At 35.5% G+C, this 20,136-nt stretch overlaps 3 protein-coding genes across 3 annotated transcripts in view; 1 reads left to right on the plus strand and 2 right to left on the minus strand.

Moving 5' to 3' along the window:
* Nucleotides 1-6,323: 6,323 nt before the first annotated feature.
* On the minus strand, nt 6,324-8,497 carry LOC110380976 (arrestin homolog). The gene is made up of 6 exons (XM_021341143.3): nt 8,181-8,497; nt 7,863-8,069; nt 7,648-7,779; nt 7,176-7,527; nt 6,899-7,093; nt 6,324-6,825 (listed from the first exon to the last, which is right to left on the minus strand). Exons 1-6 carry the CDS (start codon nt 8,367-8,369, stop codon nt 6,677-6,679), a joined length of 1,224 nt encoding a protein of 407 aa, XP_021196818.1. The 5' UTR covers nt 8,370-8,497; the 3' UTR covers nt 6,324-6,676.
* Nucleotides 8,498-8,648: 151 nt separating this feature from the next.
* On the plus strand, nt 8,649-13,462 carry LOC126055949 (peroxisomal targeting signal 2 receptor). The gene is made up of 8 exons (XM_064034224.1): nt 8,649-8,841; nt 8,918-9,131; nt 10,574-10,756; nt 11,138-11,323; nt 11,677-11,794; nt 12,122-12,206; nt 12,561-12,733; nt 13,237-13,462. The coding sequence occupies exons 2-7, from the start codon at nt 8,931-8,933 to the stop codon at nt 12,718-12,720; spliced, it is 933 nt and encodes a 310-aa protein (XP_063890294.1). The 5' UTR covers nt 8,649-8,841; nt 8,918-8,930; the 3' UTR covers nt 12,721-12,733; nt 13,237-13,462.
* Nucleotides 13,463-14,731: 1,269 nt separating this feature from the next.
* Nucleotides 14,732-20,136, minus strand: part of LOC110380982 (uncharacterized) — a 32,699-nt gene continuing 27,294 nt past the window's right edge. The window contains exons 40-47 of the mRNA XM_064034223.1: nt 19,856-19,966; nt 19,625-19,714; nt 19,261-19,383; nt 18,368-18,475; nt 16,461-16,583; nt 15,927-16,028; nt 15,316-15,411; nt 14,732-15,213 (exon numbers count right to left, since the gene is read on the minus strand). Of these exons, the coding sequence (XP_063890293.1) occupies nt 14,894-15,213; nt 15,316-15,411; nt 15,927-16,028; nt 16,461-16,583; nt 18,368-18,475; nt 19,261-19,383; nt 19,625-19,714; nt 19,856-19,966 (1,073 nt within the window). The 3' untranslated portion in view covers nt 14,732-14,893. The remainder of the gene's footprint in view (nt 15,214-15,315; nt 15,412-15,926; nt 16,029-16,460; nt 16,584-18,367; nt 18,476-19,260; nt 19,384-19,624; nt 19,715-19,855; nt 19,967-20,136) is intronic.

Below are 20,136 nucleotides of genomic sequence, written 5' to 3' on the forward strand. Positions count from 1 at the left end.
TTCGCTTGAATAGTCAGGAAGTTGCCAAAATATTTCTTAATTTCTGAGTACGCCCAAAACTAAGTAAAACCACAGATTACTATAATAGTTACACTTGGTATAGGTAGGCTTCTTTTTGACCACCTAAAATCACTTCTACCTATTCAAAGCCTCGTTATTAATTTTCATATCAACTTAACTTCAAATATAACACGAAAAATTATACAGTAACATCGTAGACTATAACATAATACCCCAATCTCCATAAATGGTTGCATAAATAAATTCAACAGGTTGTTTTTTTGCTCCTATGGACCCGCGAGAACAATAACTCTCTGTACGTACCACTAAGGGGATGCAAAGTGCGCACGCGACTGAGATGAAAAAAAGGGCAGACGAGATGAAAAAACCAAGGGCTGCTGTGTTGAAACCCTTTTATTGTACTAAGTGTAATGTTAGTATAAAATTTCATATTTCATCACCTTTAGATGAGCGATTTTGGAGAATAGATCTGTAGCTTTTGTGGTTTGATAGGGATATTGAGGCTGGGGTTTGAAATTGCCAAAATATAGGACTGTACTTATTGGCAACTAATAATATTTTTGGCACAATGAGTAAGTACTTTTGTTGTGTTAGGGTCTGATACTTCGATAACCTTACGACAGATTATTCCTAAACTACCTACCTATGTATAAATCTAGGTCCGCAGACCAAAACGACATTTCGATACTTCGATAACCTTACGACAGATTATTCCTAAACTACTTACCTATATTAATCTAGGTTTGCAGACCAAAACGACATTTCATTCCTACCTATTTCAAGTGGAGAGGATATTACGGAGAAGATAACAGGTAAGTAAACTGAGTATTTTAGTAGGAAGATGCTGTTACTAATTATAAAAAGGTTTTTGTAATTTAATTTTAAAATAAGTTAAAAATATACATAGGTAGGTAGGTATATATTTAGGTACGAGTTACAACCCAAATGGTGCCCTGAGGTTTATACAGTCTAGGCACCTAAAAGAGACTTTGCTAATAATCAAAATCACTTCCTTCAACAACAAGGAAGAAGTAACGGCCATCGCACATTCCCACACATTAATCCTTGCCAAATACCCGTTGTCACGCACCTATCATAGACAATACGAAACGGTCACAGGGTGTCCACCCTTCACAGACGGCTAGACAAACCAGTTTGACCACTTCCAACGTGGGAACCATTGTCCAGTCCTTTGCAAATATTACGATACACCTTTTTGTCCTGCGACCCTTTGGAAGTGTGGTGGCACTTGTTTCTTGAAGGGGGACTGATGAATGGAATGTCTTGGGGTGACGTAAAATGATGGGTACTAAAGATAAATTGTTTTAAAAGCGTGTTATTGAAGCGGATAATGGATCATACTTTGTGATTTTAGATAAATTTACCTATGAAGCTACCTAAGTACCTACCTACTTAGGTAGGTTACCTTGCTTTTAAGAATAGGAAAATCTACATGTACGTAAGTCTTTAATCTCATTCAAGAAAGTTGGTAGATGATCGTATCATTTCCTATAGTCAAATATAGCTACTTCAAATTATTTTTTATTCACAAAATATTCTGTCTTGTACCAAACAGCCAAGTTTCAAAATTAAAAATAAATAATAGTAATTAAAGTCTCTACCAACCGAAAACCGATCCACGCTTGACTAACTCCACGTCCGTGTGTCCCTTTCGCAAAAAAGGTAAGGAACAAGACATGCAAATAAAGGGTCATTGCCAAAACTGTCCTTTCTCACACTAAGAAGTGGTCAAACTGGTTTTTGGACGAACCCTTTTCGCAATGCAAGACGTAAGGACAGTGTCTTCCTAGTCCATTGTCCAAAAGTTGTCCAACTTGTTTTGTTGTGAGAATGGCGAGTAATATTATTACCGGGAGTCGGTTGCATTGCATACATCCAAAATCGGGAAAAAATCCTGGCAATTATGGAAATTGTAAACTTTGTTTTAATATTTATTATTTTGTTAAGCGTCGTTCATGTGAATGAAGCACATTTTCGTTCTTGCGTGATTTTTATTTCACTCCCTTCACTTAATTGTAGAAATCCGAAAAGCCGGCAATTCTGGATGGTTTTGGATTCTCCCCGAGTTCTGGACTGGTCCGGTAAATTCTGGACGTACGCAGCTCTAACCTGGAATAATTAGATCTTCTAACGTCACTACTCTATTATAGTAATGAAGTTTGTTAAAAATAAACCCTTAAATATAACTTAATTAGTATTTTCATCAAATAAATTAATGAGCATTTGATGGATTCCTACTGAAAAGAATGCCTACTATCTACATAGGTAGGGTCATTTCGCCTGTTCGCGACCATCGCCCAGTTCGCGTCCATTTTGCCGATCTCCTTTAAAAAAACTTCGAACACAAGATAATTAACATACCAATCAAACGAAAGATCATTACCGCTAATACGTTAATGTATAAGAGGCACGCACAGATAGACAAAAGTTCTGTGCGTCCAACCAATCCTTTTAGAAAAAATAATTAGTCTAGGCTCTTCAACAAGAAAGCGCAAACACGTTGAATTTTAGGTAAAAATTAGTGTGCAGCGGCGTGTTTGATGGTAAGTTTTATATTGTTTTATGTGAATTTAAGGATAGATAGCTATTTCTACAGTTTAATGATGAATAAAGGTATAATGTTTTTTATGAATTTGGTAATGTTTTTTATATTTAACGAATAAAATAAGGTGGACGCGAATTACTACATCGAATTTACAAAACTTCCACTTTGCGTCCACAATGGACGCGAACTAAAACTATCCTCTATACTAATAAACCAAATTGCGTCCACTGTTTTCGTTAAATACTTGCTTATAAAAAATAATTAAAACATGGGTACTGTTTAATATATTAAGATTAAACAGTAAATTTTTGATTTTTTTTTTGTTATTTTAAATTAAAAATCAACATTATCATCATTTAAAATTCACTTTAAAAAAATAAAAATATTTTTTCTCAACATTGGTTTAAGTAACTTAAAATTAGGCAATTAATTTTGCAACTTGAAAAATAAACAGTAATCAGTTCTGTTAATTTTACCCTAAAATCACAGGGAATGCTTAAGACCCGCCTTGATTATAGTAAGTTTTTGGCCATATTAATTTAACAAAACAATATAACAATTTTGTCTAAACATACAACTAAAAGAATTGTTGAGTCAATAAATTATCAGACAAGGCATATTCTTTGAATATTTTTTGTATCGATTTATTCTTCTCTCGAATATCATTTAATGCTTTCTTTAAGTCTTCTTCTGTGTATGTTGTCTTTTCCTTCTTTTTTCCTGTATCCGAAGAACTTATCTTAAATGAAATTACTTAATATATTAAGATTAAACCGTACATTTTTTTTATTAAGATGTATACGTGGTTATAATTAAATTATATTTTTTTTATGAAGATATATACGTGGTTATAATTAAATTATAATTTTTCTATTTTTTTATTAAGATATATATATATATATATACGTGGTTATAATTAAATTATAATTAAATATTTAAATTATAATTATAATTTAATTATAACCACGTATATATCTTAATAAAAAAATTACTGTTTAATCTTATTTTAAGTTACTTAAACCAATGTTGAGAAGAATTATTTTTATTTTTTAAAGTGAATTTTAAATGATGATAATGTTGACTTTTAGTAATTAAGTTTATTGTTAAATAAAGAAATTGATCTAATAAAATCTTTCTTTATTAATTCTTAAAAAAATCACCCCTATATTCCTTTTCTAAGCTACTGGACGCGAACTGGACCATGGGTGGACGCGAATTGGATTTTGTGGACGCAAACTGGGTAAAACGCCTAATTTTGAGGTTTATCGATTTAAATAGAAAACGTAAGATATTTCTAATACAACTGAAAGTTAATCTTAAAATAGAGTATATAAGGAATACATTACACAAATTTGACATGGAAATGAGTGCTGGAGCATTTTTATTATCGCCGTCAAACTTGCCAACTGCACTAAATGGTCGCTAACAGGCGAAATGACCCTATAAGTTATTTATTTGACGCGGGAAATGCAATATGTTTTGAAAGATCACCTTGCACGCAGGAAACTAATGTACAAATCGTCCGGTATTCAATCGATAACATCATAAATTAATTGCAAATGCATTTCGGAAAATATTTGATAAGCTAATTAAGCCAATACTAAAGCAGGTACCTAATTATCACACACGAGAAAGACAGCATGAACTTGATTATCATTTGTCTACGGGATAAGATGTTCCTATACAAATTTAGTAAAATAATAATATAAAGATAGATAAAAGAAAAAGATCACTACATAAAAAAATCGTATGCAAAATAAAGGGTCATTACGAAACTGTCCTTTCCCACACTGAGATGTGGTCAAACTGGTTTTTGGCCAACCCTTTTGGCAATAGGAATTGAAAGGACACTGTCTTCCTAGTCCATTGTCCAAAACTTGTTTTGTGATGAGAAGAGATAATGATTGCTTGGCACCTAGAGATTTCTATTTTGTAACCAACTGAAAGGACTTTATGTGATTCTCCGTCCCTTTGTTTTCAAAAAGATTTCGTTAAATTGTCTACATCTGAATATCGAACTACATAGTTGAAGAGGTCTCGCTTCCTTCTTTTATTTATTTTAGCTACGAAAGAGGACACGTAGAAGTTTGAAGAGGTCTGCTTAGGCGAGCTGAGGTGAGTATCATCTAACTAAGTAGTACCTATCTATATTTTTGAAAAAGCATTCAGATTTAGATCTTGCAAGAAATTTTCGTGCAAACTGCTGCTGGGTCTAGGATTTATAGGGGTCGAAAACTGTTTTTTGGGGTGGAAAATAGATAGGTACCTAACTCGTTTGTCCTTACCCCTTAAGAGTCTGATTATATCGGGTGTGTCGTACCTAATCACATTAAATCCTACCACATATACTCTATGATATTCTATGGCGAATTGTAAAAAAAATAACCGAATCCATTCAGTGGTTTTGCCACAGGAGTCATTTTTCGTTTTCATAATTTACAACATCATGTGTAAAGCAGAGATAAAGTTAGGAGTATCGAATGTTTTGATCAGTTGACAGCTGTCAGTTTTCAAGGGAGAATTTCAGTTGTTTGTAATGACTGACTCTTATATGGTGTTCTAATTTTCGCACATTTTTATTCTATTTACTTTGTTTGAAAAAGTCATTTTTTTATTTTTACATATTTTATTTTTTCCTTTGTGCTAATCGACATATATTAACCAGTATATTAACGCATTTCATTTAATGTGATTGTGAACGACACACCCGATATATTATCTTTGATATTTGTCTTCGTACTGACCATTTATGCTGTTTTAGACCAATTACCTTAGTTAGACCAATAGCTTTGTAATATTGAACAAAGTACCTAAAGAAATATTTCCAGAAGTGGCTGCACAAACGTGCCTACCTATATTTACTCATATCCATAACAAGACAGACACCACATAATAAGCATACTTACTTACTTACATTTGACGTGTTGTAAGTAAATAATTACTATACAGCAGTCAATAATTTTCTAAGCCGTTTAACATTTTTGTGGTAGCTACTTGAACGGCACGGTATTTGGAGCATGTGTATTGATCCGAAACCGTTGATGTTTGCTTTACCGTAGAATTTGTAGGTATTCGCAGTCCCTACGATACTATCGGCTGCGGGAAATAGCAATGCCTACTATTTGTAATGGAATTTCCGAATGTAGGTACCTAAGTTCTGCAGGCGCTTTAAAAGGTATTCGAGATCTCATCCCACAGATTAATGAATAAGAGGGTCTATTTCTAAGTTAATTAGCTTCTACAGGTGTAGGCGACCTTTTTAAATACTTAGTTTCTTATTATGGATTACACCTAGACATAACATTAAAATTGGGACAAATCCGATTAATTGCGAATCCATGCCCGCCCTATTATGGCTTCTCGTAGGTGTAAGTTAAAAGAATTATAGGTATGATTTTTGTTATTTTTGGTGTACTGAATCTCTAAATAAATTATAACTAGTGACATTCTTTCTGCAGTTCATTGCAATCCACGTCTTCAAATTAAAATGCACATGACCGGACCTTGGCTGACAACCACAACGCCTTTGCATAATGGTCCTTTATAATCACATGCATGGGGACAAATAGGGCGGGGAAATCAAAACCCTTTTTTAATCGAGTAACAATAGATATGCAAATTCGAATGTAACTTGGATTGCATCTTCTATAGTATGTCAGTGGTGTACAAGACGTGCTCGAAGTTACTTCAAATATTAGAATCAGTGCAAAGTCGAGGGTGTAAGAAAAGCCAGGAATTTCTGGTGAAGTTTAATTTATAATAAGAGGATTACAGGAAGGTACAGAAAGCATTTTTTTATATTCTCATAATTTTAAAACACGAGAGTACAATGTGTTCTTAATAAATGATAGTCGATATATCTTTATATTTTAGATTAATTAAACTGAATGATTGAAATACACCACATCTTATGAAAATGACGTTTACAGTTTACATGTGATCGTGATGTTCTTGATCTGTTTGAAGATTTTACATCCTATTTATGTCGTTTGATCTTAGTGACACTAGTGAAAAACTTGCTTGATTGTGTATTTTTTTTGCATTTTATAATATTTTTTCTGTTTTTTTTGGCGAGTGTTTTTTTTATATTTACTCGGGCTCGTTCATCCTCAGACGGGCAAAGTCTTCGAATACGATGTTATCTTCTTCCTCGTTAGTGTAAAGAGAGTTTTCGTAGCGGTGTCTTTCAATCGATTGCATTTTCTTCATGGCATTGAAGCGTTGGCGTTCAATAGAGCCTGAAACAACAAAACGTGTGTTAGAGTATCCAACTAGTATAAGGGTTTTAACATCATCTTTATGATGGGTTACCTTCAGCTGGGTGAAGAAGTTTGAAAGGCACATCGGTCACGAGTTCTCCTCCGAGAGTGCCGCAATTCAGCTTGACCCTCACGGAGTAAGAGACTACGATACCAATGGCATCAGCTGGGCATTTGCCTTCGGGTACAAGGGTGGAGCTGGCCAAGTTCACGTCATCTTCCTTAAGGTGTCCATCCAAAGCCACACCTGTAAAACCAAGGTATTGAAAAGTGTCATTCCAGAAATAGATACCTACAGTCAAACTCCTTTTGTATGGTAGGATACTAGCCTCGAATATCCTTGTTGCTGCGAGCCAAAGGCACCAAGTAGAATGTCTTGGACAGACTAGCCCCAGGAGTTACAGGGCATCCTTCGCGGCTTTCCAATGAAGCTACATGACGGCTGAACTGTGAGTTGATCATGGTGATCTCGACATGTTGCACAACCATGGCACGAATGTTGCGGACAGACTTCCTAGAGTTGTTGGACACGATAATGTTAGCGGCGACCTTCTCTCCGTGGTAGTAAATCTCTCTATCCAAAGTCACTTCAAGGTTGATCTTTCCATTGCTGAAAGTGAACCCTTTGCTCACGAGCGAACTTGGGAGGCGACGTCCACGGGAAGTTGGTGCGTGTTGCAGCTGTCAAAAAAATATTTCGCATTATTTTTTAAACGATCGCTTAAGGTTTCCTAAAGTAAAGCACCGATAAAGGTGCTCAGAAACTGGCCTGTATTTTGGCTGTTGGTTTCTAAAGTATACCTTCTTGATGGCAAGAGTTACTGAGCTCCTCTTGTGGCTTTTCTGGTCTTCCTGCTCAGCGACGTAAGTCCTGACGCAGTATTCCACGCCCATAGGCTTGCCTTGATCTTCTTCAGAGGGCTGCAGTGTTACCTGATATTCAAAATTGATTAGCATTGGGTTGTGTTTTCGTTCTTAATTGATTTGCATGAAATTAATTTGAATAATCAAATTACCGAGCTTGGAGCCAGTTCGGGGAAGTTGAAAGTAAAAGGATAAGCGTTAGGTCCAAGCTTCTTCAGCAGCTTCTCTTGCACAGGAGTGAGCTCCATCTTGGAGTTAATCATTGGTACGACTTGGTCCTGGCCGATAACCATTTCCTTGGAGAACTTCAATCCCATCACTTCATCTTCCTCCCTACCGTAGCGGTACGTGGTCACGAGCTAAACAAGAACACACGATAACGATAAGAATATGTTGGTTTAGCATTATGATAAAAATCACAGGCACTTCACTATTCAAATTTCACTGGACACTGCACTTTGCGTTTATACCTGGCTGTAAACTTTTCTTCCTTTCAGGTATTCGGTATCCACCACCACCACTCCATCTACGGGATCGCAGTAATCCATATGATCAATGAAGTCACGCTTGCCAAGGTAAACCGTAACTTTTCCATTTGGAGTTGTTTTCTTAAAGACTTTCACTGCAACCACAAACGCCAAAGCAAAGTAGTCCAACATCTTGTTGGATTTAGTAGCAAGGGGTAAAAAGGAATAACGATATTCAAGTTGTTAGTTTGAATAAAGCTTAGTGTGAAGGTTTGAGGTGTTCACCAGAAATGATCGTATTCAGGAAATGTTGCTTATATATAAGTAACATGTGAGGTTTCCTGCAGAATACGATAACCAGCTAATTGGATTTCATTCGTAGGCGTACTAATAAGATTTAAGCTGGATGACGCATCCTCGCATAGGAATCGATTTGATGTCCCCTCACTAAGTTTAGGTAAGAAATCGTTGCTTTGCTTTGCCAAACGTCAGAAATTGACATTTGTTGTGACAGCCTCAAAAGGTTATGTAGCGTTAATTGAGGATTAGAATATTATTTACACAGCGAAAACTAATAGGATTCCAATACAAATTGACCTAGATATCCAACTTAGTGTATTTAAAGTTTTATGTAAAGCAATGTGACATATTTGGTTTGGAAATTGTAAGTGAAAATGGGGATGTTTCTGTAGGTTTTGGTTGCGTATTCTGTATTCAAAAGTATTTTTTTCTTTTTTTAGTTATACCATCAGCATGCCGACTTTCCTGACACCAGGGCGGCACGGGTACAGCGTCCGGTTTTCTCGGACAAGGCCGGATACGTTGGCAGTTGCTACCAGCCAGTATTACGGCCTAGCTGGTGGTGGAACCTTGTTCTTCTTGGAGCTGTCCCCAGACGGGAGTTCGATTATTGAAGTTCAGAAACTTGAATGGAGTGATGGCCTCTTCGACGTGGTAAGTTGGTCTTTGCAAATATAAGCTAAATAAGTCCATAGGTCATGTTGATAAGGTGTAACTAATTCCTGAGTGTTTGTTTGTCTGAAAGAATCTTTAAACAACCATCTGAATAAAAACAGCATAAATTCTAACAATATTTATTATACTTTAATAACAATAACCCATTTAAGTATGGTAAAATGGCATATTTTCAAGCTCAAGTAACATGGAAACATGATTTTATCTACTAGTAGTTATATTTACTGTAAAACCTATATAAAACTTTGAATTCCATATGTGCCTCATATTCTTATGCTCTAAAAATATAATAACAATATCACGCGGTTGTCTTGTTCACACATGAAGCCCCACAACTTACACACACATACAAAGTATTTGCATCATCACATAATTGGATTAGTGTGTGTGTTAGCATTAGTTTATTTATTTATAGACAATTGAGTTAAGATCCTGGTTAATTTAAGTACAGGATTTGAGATGTAACTGGAGGTTAAATTTATAATTGCCTGTTTACTCCTCTGATATATATTCCTTGTCTTTTCAATATACTTAACATTTTTTTTGTAAGTCTTATGGCTTATTATGAATATAAGCTGAGTATTACCTATAAAGATTACATAGTTCAGTTTGCCTTGGTATTTGGTAGGGTGTTGAGAATTATTTACTTTTTTCACAACATATCAGTAAAAAGTATAACATTTAGCTGGGTTTCTTCCATGTTGCTGGCATAGATAGTAAGACCAAAAGGCCATTTTCATAATTTCAACTTAAGTTTTGTTAAGACAGCTAAGTAGTAGGCTCATAATAACTACTTTATTTTGTGCCTAATTAATGTCATTGTCAACTGTTACCCAACAACAGTCTTTGTGCTAATTTCTTTAGTTTCTCATGTTTACTTTACCTTGAGTTCTTTAAACAATGCTCAATCAAGTATTTAATGTAATATGCTGTTACAAATTGGGTGCAAAAAAACATTTCGCAGCATAATAGAGTAGTTTGTTCTTTCAAATATTTTTTTACAGAAACAATATAAAGTAATCAAAATTGCTTATTTTTTTTTGTTTTAAATCCATTTCAGTAGTTTGTTACGCTGTTTCATTAATATTTATCATTTTGACAATCTTACAATAAAATAAATTGTTTTTGTTACAATATTATGCGAGACAATACCAGCCCAGTACGAAAAGTGTTTCACCCATGTCTAGGGGTAACTTCTACTTATATCTGGACAAAATACAGTCTATATCACCTAGAGATCTGTACAAAACCTCCAATGTTACCTTAAATAAGCGTGAAAGAAGTTTTACAATCGGTTTTGCAGTTTCTGAACCACAAATGCAAACAATCTAATCTTCCTCTTTACAATATTACTATATTGTAGTGGTGATAGCTCATCCTTATTGTCTTACTAAACTAAATAAATTCATTTACTTCCCCAGACATGGTCCGGTACAACAGAAAGCGCGGCGGCTTGCGGGGCAGGCGACGGTGCCGTCATAGTATGGCGGGTTGGATGTGCGGCGCCGCTCCGGGTGCTAAGAGCTCATACTAGTGAAGTGTGCTCCGTGGACTGGCCTAGAACACATCTGTTGAGCGCTAGCTGGGATACTACTGTTAAATTGGTGAGAATCTTTGTAGTGAATTATTTAATGAGATGATTCTGCAGAAGAAAATGGAGTGAGTCATATGTACTGGAAGAAACTAAAATGTTTGTTTGACAAAATTTTCTACCTACTACAACTTCTAAGAACGCAGTTAAAAAGTATGATTTCTCCATAATTCGTGAACTGATCAACATTTAGTAATTTCATTGAAATAGTCAAGTTGATCATACTTAGTTTTGTATAAGTAGTGTATTTATGGCTTGTATTTTTGTGATTGGGAACAAGAGTAAAACCAACTTTGTTCTGTTTAAGCATACTCCACAAAAAAATTGAAATCTAAAACTTAGAAATATCTACCTCCATCAAACTTAACAACTTAACCAAAGTTCACAATTCCAGTGGGACCCGGAATCAGAAGCATGTCTCAGCACGTTCCTCGGGCACTCTCAACTGGTGTACACAGCAGCGTTCTCTCCCCACTCTCCGGCCACCTTTGCATCAGTGTCGGGTGATGGCCACCTCAAGTTGTGGACGTGTACCGAACCTTCTAGACCTGCGGCTGTGGTTAAAGCTCATGATGCTGAGGTGGGTTTGTGTTATTTTTTTTCAATAGAAATAAATAAAAAGGTACTGCACAGCAAAAGCACTTACTAAAGTGATAAGAAGGGAATGGATAAATTTTGCAGTTTTCCTAATAGTAAAGCGGCTTTATACCTACTAGCTTCAAAAAGTCCTATACAGTACTTTCATGTGAAAGACGTGTAAGTTACATTATTTATAACTCAACAGCGGCTGAACCATTTTGACTGAAAATTGGTGAAAGCTAAGAATTAGGACAGCAATATATATTTTTTTTCCCATCTAGAGACGGTATGGGAATAAGTATGGGAGGAGACTATTCTACTTGTTATTATCAAGATCTTTATATAATTTTGCAGGTACTATCATGCGATTGGAGTAGAACAGAAACACATGCATTAGCTACAGCAGGATCTGATGGTCTCATCAGAGGTTGGGATCTGAGAAGACTAACATCACCTATGTTTACTCTTAAAGGTAATTAAAATAACCTCCACATGTATTTGTAACTTCTTCAAAAAGGATTTATTAAAAAAAGGGTGAATGAATACTAGATTGCTAAGGTCCTTATTATACTAGCGGATTGTGAGCAAAACAATCTTTTTTTCACGCCAGCAGCTATTCGCAAACAGCTAGCGTGATAAGGCCCTAACACATCATCTCCCTCGTCGGCTTCTAGTCTATCCCACACGTGTACAGTTAATATTCTCTTCATTTTATGTTCTTTGACTTTGTACATAGTTTAGTAAGTCTTCCATACTGTATTTATAGATACATAAATAAATTATTGTTTGATTGTTTCAGGATGTGAATGTGCTGTAAGAAGAGTACAATTCTCTCCACACGCACCTTCTATTTTGGCAGCTGGATCCTATGATTTTACTACAAGGTAAACTATCAATTAAACAATGGTATTTATTAATTTTGAAATATTTTTCTTTCCACTAAAATGAAACTTGCAACTCCATCCATCATGCTATTTGCATTGACCTCAACGCATCCGAAACACTTACACACAAAAGAGCTTATAAATAAGAAACGGCTGAACCAATTTTGATGAACCATTTTACTTGACAACCACTACTGCAACAGCAGATTTCATTTCAAAAACCGCATCCAAAATCGTTCTGCCATTTAAAAGCTACGGTGCCACTGACACACAGTAGTCAACTTTATATCACCCATCTTTTTGCATGGTGATAAAAGAAGTTTTAAAATTCATTATTAAATATTTTTTTTCCAGGATATGGGACCTAAAACGCGGTTGCGAGCCTCTAGAAACGATAAGGCATCACTCGGAGTTCACATACGGACTGGACTGGAACGCTCTCAGGCCACATCAGATAGCTGACTGCGGGTGGGACTCGCTGGTGCATGTGTTTACTCCCCGCTCCCTGGCCTGAGACTGGTGATGAAGTAAGTATTTAATATAACTACTAATAAAATAAAGAATTGTGCAATAAAGAATAAGAATAAGAATAAAAATATTCTTTGCATTTGTAACGTACAGGCTCCGAAACTACTGAATCAATTTGAAAAAATCTTTCATTGTTATAAACCTACACAATCGTCGGGCTATATTATGTCCTGGTATGTGAAGAAGTTACCACGAGATGTGTGTAAAGTGTTGGTATACAGCGAGAATTTAATATATTGATGTAACGATAAACCTTTGACAGGCATCCTTACTCAGAATTGAGAAAGTATGACAACCATTCTTAATAAGAGGTGTCATTTAACCTCAGTAAATGGTTTGAGGAAGTCAAATAGACAGTCACTCCCTGAAGAAAATTGGTATTTAGTTGCATCTGGATACACTAGAAATCAACCTCGACGTAGTTTGGGAAATAATAAATTAGATTATAAAATCTTTTTGAGACTTTTTTAACATAAATTTTAATACAGTCACTTTATTCCAGATTCCATTGGATCGTCTGTGATTGAACTTGAAAGTGTATGTGGAGGAGAACGTGCCAAACCATACTAGTGTTTATTGCGAAGACAATCAGGGTTATAATCGCTTGCTGGCGTTCACAAGCAGGTTCGGTGAACAGGGATATCGAGTATGCTGAAAGTGATTGTACATTATTATTTGTTATTAGTGTAAGTTGTTAGTGCTTTGTGTATGGTGTATTATGAAAACTGTTTTTTCTTTTTTACTTTTTCAAAGTTAATTTTGGATGTGAAATGAATGAAATCCGTTAAGTGAGACATACTTGGTACTTGCAGCTGTACAGTACAAGTCAATAAAATAATAGACTACATTTAATATGACACTTTGTTCGCTAACTCAGCAAAGTTTTTGCCCATTTAGGGCACTGAACTATGTAGTTTAACTGAATCTCTTGTAGGTACTTACTGGACAAGCAAGCCATAAACCGTTTATGTACCTTTGTATGATATGCCCTACACAAAGATTAAATGTGATTTACTATAAAATATTAATATTCGCTTGTAATATTTTACGCGAATTCGATAAAAGCTGTGTACTTAAAGAAAAATAATCATGAATTAATTTTATGACATATTCTACTGACTGAATTTATGCATATTTGTTGTTAGTGAGTTTTTATTTTAGACTTTATGTCAACTTATTAAAGTTTATTATGCCTGTATACTCACAATATGACTGTTACATTCCTTTTTATTTTCAACTGTTTTTTATTTTGTTATATTTTTATATTGAATTTAGTTTAAGTGAATACATACTTTATTGTGATGGTTACAAGGTCTCTTTTATGTTATAAATTGTATAGCGAATTAATGTTGTATTTAAGCTAATATAGACCAATATAGGTACGAAAGAAAAATTGTGCACGCTCAACTATTCAAGCAAAGTCATGGAAGAAATTATATGTTATGACTTCTGCACAATGCATAGGATAATTATATAAATCTTAACGCAAACTTGTGTTTTAACTTTAACTTGATTTTATTGGTAAAAAAGTGAAAAAGCAATGCTTAGCTTTTGGTGTCTTGTAAAACTTTTTTTTTAGTTTTTTTGGTAATATTGAACACCACATAATTAATAATTGACAGTAATACATTATTGAAAACATTTTCAAAAAGCAATCTGTAGTTTGCCATTTACATTAAACTGTTAAAACATGTCTATAGAAAATAATGCAATTAAAATTCCTGAGTTTGTAAATATTTTACGTCATTGTGTAGCCTCCGGGAGTCGAATCCTATGTATATTAATTCTTCTGGGGTGCCCTTTATTTCGTTGTAAAGAGCCATAAAAATTTGTAATTTATAGCTGGAGAACCGTCTCATCAAAAAAGTAGGTACTGAAAATTGGCCAACTATTCGCCATTTTGACTTTTCTAGCTATAAATTACATAGAACCTTTTGCTACAGAGTTTATATCGTATCAAATAAATCAGAATAACAATTACTTAGTCTTTTATTGTCACATCTTTCTTATTGGATATAATTGATTGCATATAAAATTATTAACAAAGCTCTAAAAATTGAAAGGAGGCTGAAAAAGTTTTCAAACAAAAGCGACATCTATCAGCGCGTTGTCGAACTAACAACAATAAAAACTTGAAACAGCGACATCTATTGACACCTTTACGTACTTTTACGGACGTACGAATTGGGGGAATTCAACTTGAGCCTTCTCAGCCTTCCTTCAATCGCGGACAGCATGTAATATACAGATTTCAAGTGATCCTTGTCGTGTTTGCAAATATCTGTTAGGCTCGTTGCAGGTGAGAGTACGCAACAAGATAAGTGCTTTGCGGACTTGTGATAGGGGCTATATTTGAGTGTCTGGCTGGCGAACGCTGACCGACCGCTGGGTTTCATGGTGCATGCTTCCGAGTTGGGGTACGGTGGCAGCTCTGAAGGTTCAACCGTTGGCTCCATAGGGGTCGCTAGGTGTTTGGTCACTGAGAAAATTGATATCAAATAAAAGTATTTTGTTATTTTATGAAATCTAATTTTAGATAGCTAATTGTTTATTTATTTTTTAATATGATAATTTAACTTACGGTTCTCTTTAACACGTCCCAAATGTTTTGTTAGTAGGTTGCTATAGTAACGGCATGAGGTTACCAAATGAGTTTTCACGCAGTCTTCGAAACATCCTTGAACATGTCAAACAAAATTAAGTTTTATACATACTTATATGGTTCTAAGATTTGTTCAGCACTAGTTGTATTTTGCGGTTTTACCCGCTTAATTTATCAAACTTTGTAAACAATTCCATTTTGAAAAGAGTTTTGAAAGTGTTTCTTGTTGGTTCTTCTTCATAAGACTCCCTACTTCGTGCATCTAGCTTTTGACTTTTCATAAGAAGCTGCTGACAAAAAGAGTTTGACTAAGGCCTAATTTGCTGCGGGCCCTACTCTTGCCAAATCAGGTAGGTACTGGAATGCGCTGGCCCCTATGTCGTTCGCTAAGGGCAACCCCTCAACTTACTAAGGGTCGTAAGTCGGTAATCGGGCCATAGAATAGGCGACCTTTTCAACAAATCTGTCATTTTCTCCAAGGACAACAGTTTCAAGTCCGAACCAACTCTTTATCTTATACCTACTTAGAGAGTCAGTTTTATGAAGACTAAGACTACTCCGTTTTTAGAAGTCGATTGAAAGCAACTTACCGTCTTTGTTTTCCTCTGGCATATTAAGGAGCTTCGCGTGTGTATTCGGAGCTGTCTCCGTGGTCTCTTCAACTTTCGCCACGTGGTACACGGCGGCGCATTCTGAAATATACCTATTTATATATTTTACCAGTTTACGCCAGCGGTTAACTTGCATGCCATTGAAACTACTGGGAACAGTCGTTACGGGTAGTCAGAAGCAAGTAAGTCTGACACCAGTCTAACCAAGGGGTATCGCCATCGGGATGCCCGGGTAACTGGGTTGAAGAGGTCAGATATGCAGTCGCTCCTTGTGAAGCAGTGGTACTCAGCCTCATCCGGTTAGACTGAAAGCCGAGCCCAACATAGTTGGGTAAAGGCTCGGAGGATGATGTGTGTTTTATTCTGTACAAGAATTAATCACCCGTTTCGTCACAAAGCGAGGGAAAAGCTGCCAAATTATGGACAATAGGTACCAAGTACAAAACCTGTTGATAATGATAGAATAGTCTGATATCTAAAAGATAATACCTATATGAAAAAAGAAATACCGACTGTTATGTGAGTGCGTGAGGTCTTTACAGTAGCAGTTCATAGGATAGTCGAAGCCTCGGCCCAGCGAGGTCACCACGCCAGCTGACCTCACGTCGCCCATGTAGAACTTTGTCGCTTCCACCTCTACGAAACAACAGATAAAATTTAGAACTTAGGAGTTTTCAATAAAAATAATTGACCTTAAAAATATACATATGTACATTGAAAAAAAAGCATCCAAAAATTCATCCCCATGGCTGTCGACTGTGAGCGTGCCCAAGAGGCTATTTACTTAATGCTGGCAGCATTACCTCGTTGGATGGCCATGGTGATCCTTTGTCCGAGGTAATAGCTAGCCTTTGGTCACGAGAAGCGTCAACCAGCCGCCTAGATAGATCTTTAAATAGGGTGTAGGCATTCTTAAAAATGGCCTGTTTTTAGATTTTCATTTATTTATTGGTAGGTAGTGAAAAGAGCAGAGATAACTACCCGGTACCCATGTCATTACCTGTTTAATTCTACATTTTATTTACGTAGGTAACATAGAACAATATCAATCTAATATCTTTAAAATAAGATTATCTTGATCAAACTTTTATTACAATAAAAAAAGAAAAGCTTCTTAATTTAAAAAAGTGTCTGGTGTCTCATATTGCCTCTCGTTGCAAACTGCAGATTGATTTCAAAACTGCCAATACGTCGCTGAAATTGAACGGATTGGAGAGAATTGCAAATCGTTTGTGAATCGGAATCGAAACTGGGCGCAGTGCAACAGAAATTCGTACAATGCAAACTAAAATTTGGTTTTCCAAGCTCTGTGGGTCGGCCCACTCAACTTCCAAACCAGTCATGCAGATTTGTAGTTTGCGATTCATAAAAGTCCTTCTTTTACCGAATTTACGATCGGTTGCATCCATTTTGAGCCTTTTCAACTTTCAAGTCATGGGACCATGGAATTACTTAAGTGGGCATTGTGATCTCTAAATCCATTACTTAACAGCGATTTATGAACATAAATCTTATTTAAATATTAAGGCAGTTTAAGGTGTTAATGTCGACAATCAACAAAATGTAGTTGTAACTAGGTATAATATCAAGACGACCAATACCTCAGTCTGCCTGTGATCATGGACGCCGTAAAGTATCCGAAACGTCGGGATTAAATTATATGTATTAACATAGACGCGATAAAATCCGTAAAAGTAGTTTTATTTAAACGTCTAATGTTTGCGTAAGTGTCAGAAATCAACATAAATGTTATTTGCCTTCAGTGATAAATATTTTGAATGAAATGATTGCTATGAATGACGCCGACCTATAAACACTTACTTAGCAGAGGAACGAAGGTAAGCCGATTTCATGCCACAAATCATTCATTAACATTAACATTTCCATACAGACTTAGGTCTCAACTAATTTAATATTTCTGACGGCTTGTAACCACCTCCACAAAATCAAACCGAATTTGAATGAAACCTTCTTACATTTTGAAGAAGCCTATACATTTGCCTAGCGGAATAATTCACTCTGTTTGGCTGAATGGTAATGAAGTCTAATTTAATATTCTGGCAACACCTACGCACTGTAGATGAAGTATTGATATAATAGATTGTATGAAATGAGACTAGATTAGCCATATAGCGAATTATGAGGATCTTGAATTAAATGTCAAGGATGTTGTCACTAATGAAAAACGTGATGTGGTTTTGTTCCTAAAATATATGTTGACGTAGGGACAAACAGTAGGTACCTACTTTACAAAAATCAAACGAAAAGTGCTGACTATGGGCACACTACCTACAACGGCGACCGCTAAAAGAGGATGCTTCTTTTGTTTATATACCTATTCCTGAAATACCACATCGCACTTCAGAAATTTTCTTAGTGTAGGTATAATGTATAAACAAATTATAAATAAAATGACTGACCTGCATCAACAAGCACGGGGCCTACTATTGCATCCTTGACAGTAATGGGTTGTTGCTTCGTTTCTTCATTTACCACCCGTTTTGTGGTCTCGTACAGCGCCTTGTACACTAAAAGTACAGAAAATATTTATTTAAATTGTTAATGCACTTATCTACATGTAAAAAATCAAGGATGAAATGAAAATTTTGAAAAATAAATTGAATGGTGTTGAAACCTTTTTTTTTGCAAAAACTATCTGTTGGGGACGCCATATTTTATTTTAAACTTTGCCATTTAAAGTTCACCGATACACATTTTCACACTTCACTTTACGTGACAAATGTACACCTACGTCCAATATTTCCGGGTCAGTATTTCTAAATATTTTACAGGCAAAAGAGTTGACATTTTTCATCTTGTATACAAAGTGAAATCTGTTGATTCCTTGCCAAAGCTTAATAAATCAGAAACTTAAGTATTAGAGGGTGTATCTTAGGGTGCTTTGCCAATGATAAAGGGTAAATAACATATTGTTTGGCGCCGGGATTGTAAGCAACACGTATACTCTCTTAGTTTATGGTGTCATGATTTAGGTAAAATGGGTGGATAGAAGCTCGCGGAGTGGTGTTTCTTTTTCAATTTTTACTTATTTTTATAAGTATACGATAGAGTTACACATAGGGCATCAAAATATTGTAACTCATCTGCGGTAGAAATAAATAGCCTTTCGATGAATTTTAGGTGCAATAGGTACTTAAGCTTTAAGTTTAATAAAGATATATTGGTGTAGATCGGCTCATCAATAATGTACCAACACTGATGACAAAAAACCTCAGCTATGTTTCCATATAAAAGCAGTCAAAACCTTCAAAAACTAACTTAAACATTGAAATTAGGTATGTTGTTTTTTTACCTTTCGGCGAAAGAACTTCTCTAATCAATGAGTTAGGTTTCCGCTTAGAAGGTTCTTCTCTTAACGCGCCCAAAGAGGTTAGCATACCCACAGAATGGCAAACTCCCCTCTTTGGCTTCGAAGCTGAAATTGAATTATGTTATTTGGAGACAAATGTTCACTACATTAGCAAATTGATTCCCTTGAGTGATTTATTCTTTTGTTTAACTTCTAGATTTCAGAATGTTCATACTCTTTGGTACCTATTTGTCTGGTCTAGCGGTTTTTGCGAAGTGGTCTGAATATTGAGTTATTGTTATCGTTGATGGAATTGGGAATAAAAACTAAGTTGGCAAGAACTTAATTTTAGATAACGTAGTTTTACCAGTTTTCATTCGGGGATGCATTTGAACGGCAGCATCTGTGTTGGTCTTGTGAATAGCACATCGGGGCTCTCCATATACAAACACACATTCTAAAAAGCAAAAAAAAAAAAGCTCAAGTTCAAAAAAAGAAAATTAATGACGTAGGGAAATAAAACCTTCATGCATGTATTTTTTTCTATTCAGCCAGTATGTACGCTGGGTTTACAGAACTATACTAAGGAGGTATTTACCAGCAGGGGCTTGCAAGGCGATCAGTTTGCCGTCACAAGGCAAAGGAGCTGGCAACACACATTGAGTAGTCAATACACTTGCAGATCTCTGGCACAGTGAGGATTCCGTTCCTACGCACAACATAAACTTTTAAATGAAAAGTAAACAACCTTATTTTTGGGACATTCTTAAAATATAGAAAAGAGGTCATTTCATAGTATCGAAAGAAAAGTATGACCAAGTTTCAAAAGACGTCATAAATAGTCTGGAATTTCTCTGTAAGAAAGTTGCTGATATTTTT

Source organism: Helicoverpa armigera, chromosome 4 (assembly GCF_030705265.1).
Source record: "Helicoverpa armigera isolate CAAS_96S chromosome 4, ASM3070526v1, whole genome shotgun sequence".
Lineage (NCBI taxonomy): Eukaryota > Metazoa > Arthropoda > Insecta > Lepidoptera > Noctuidae > Helicoverpa > Helicoverpa armigera.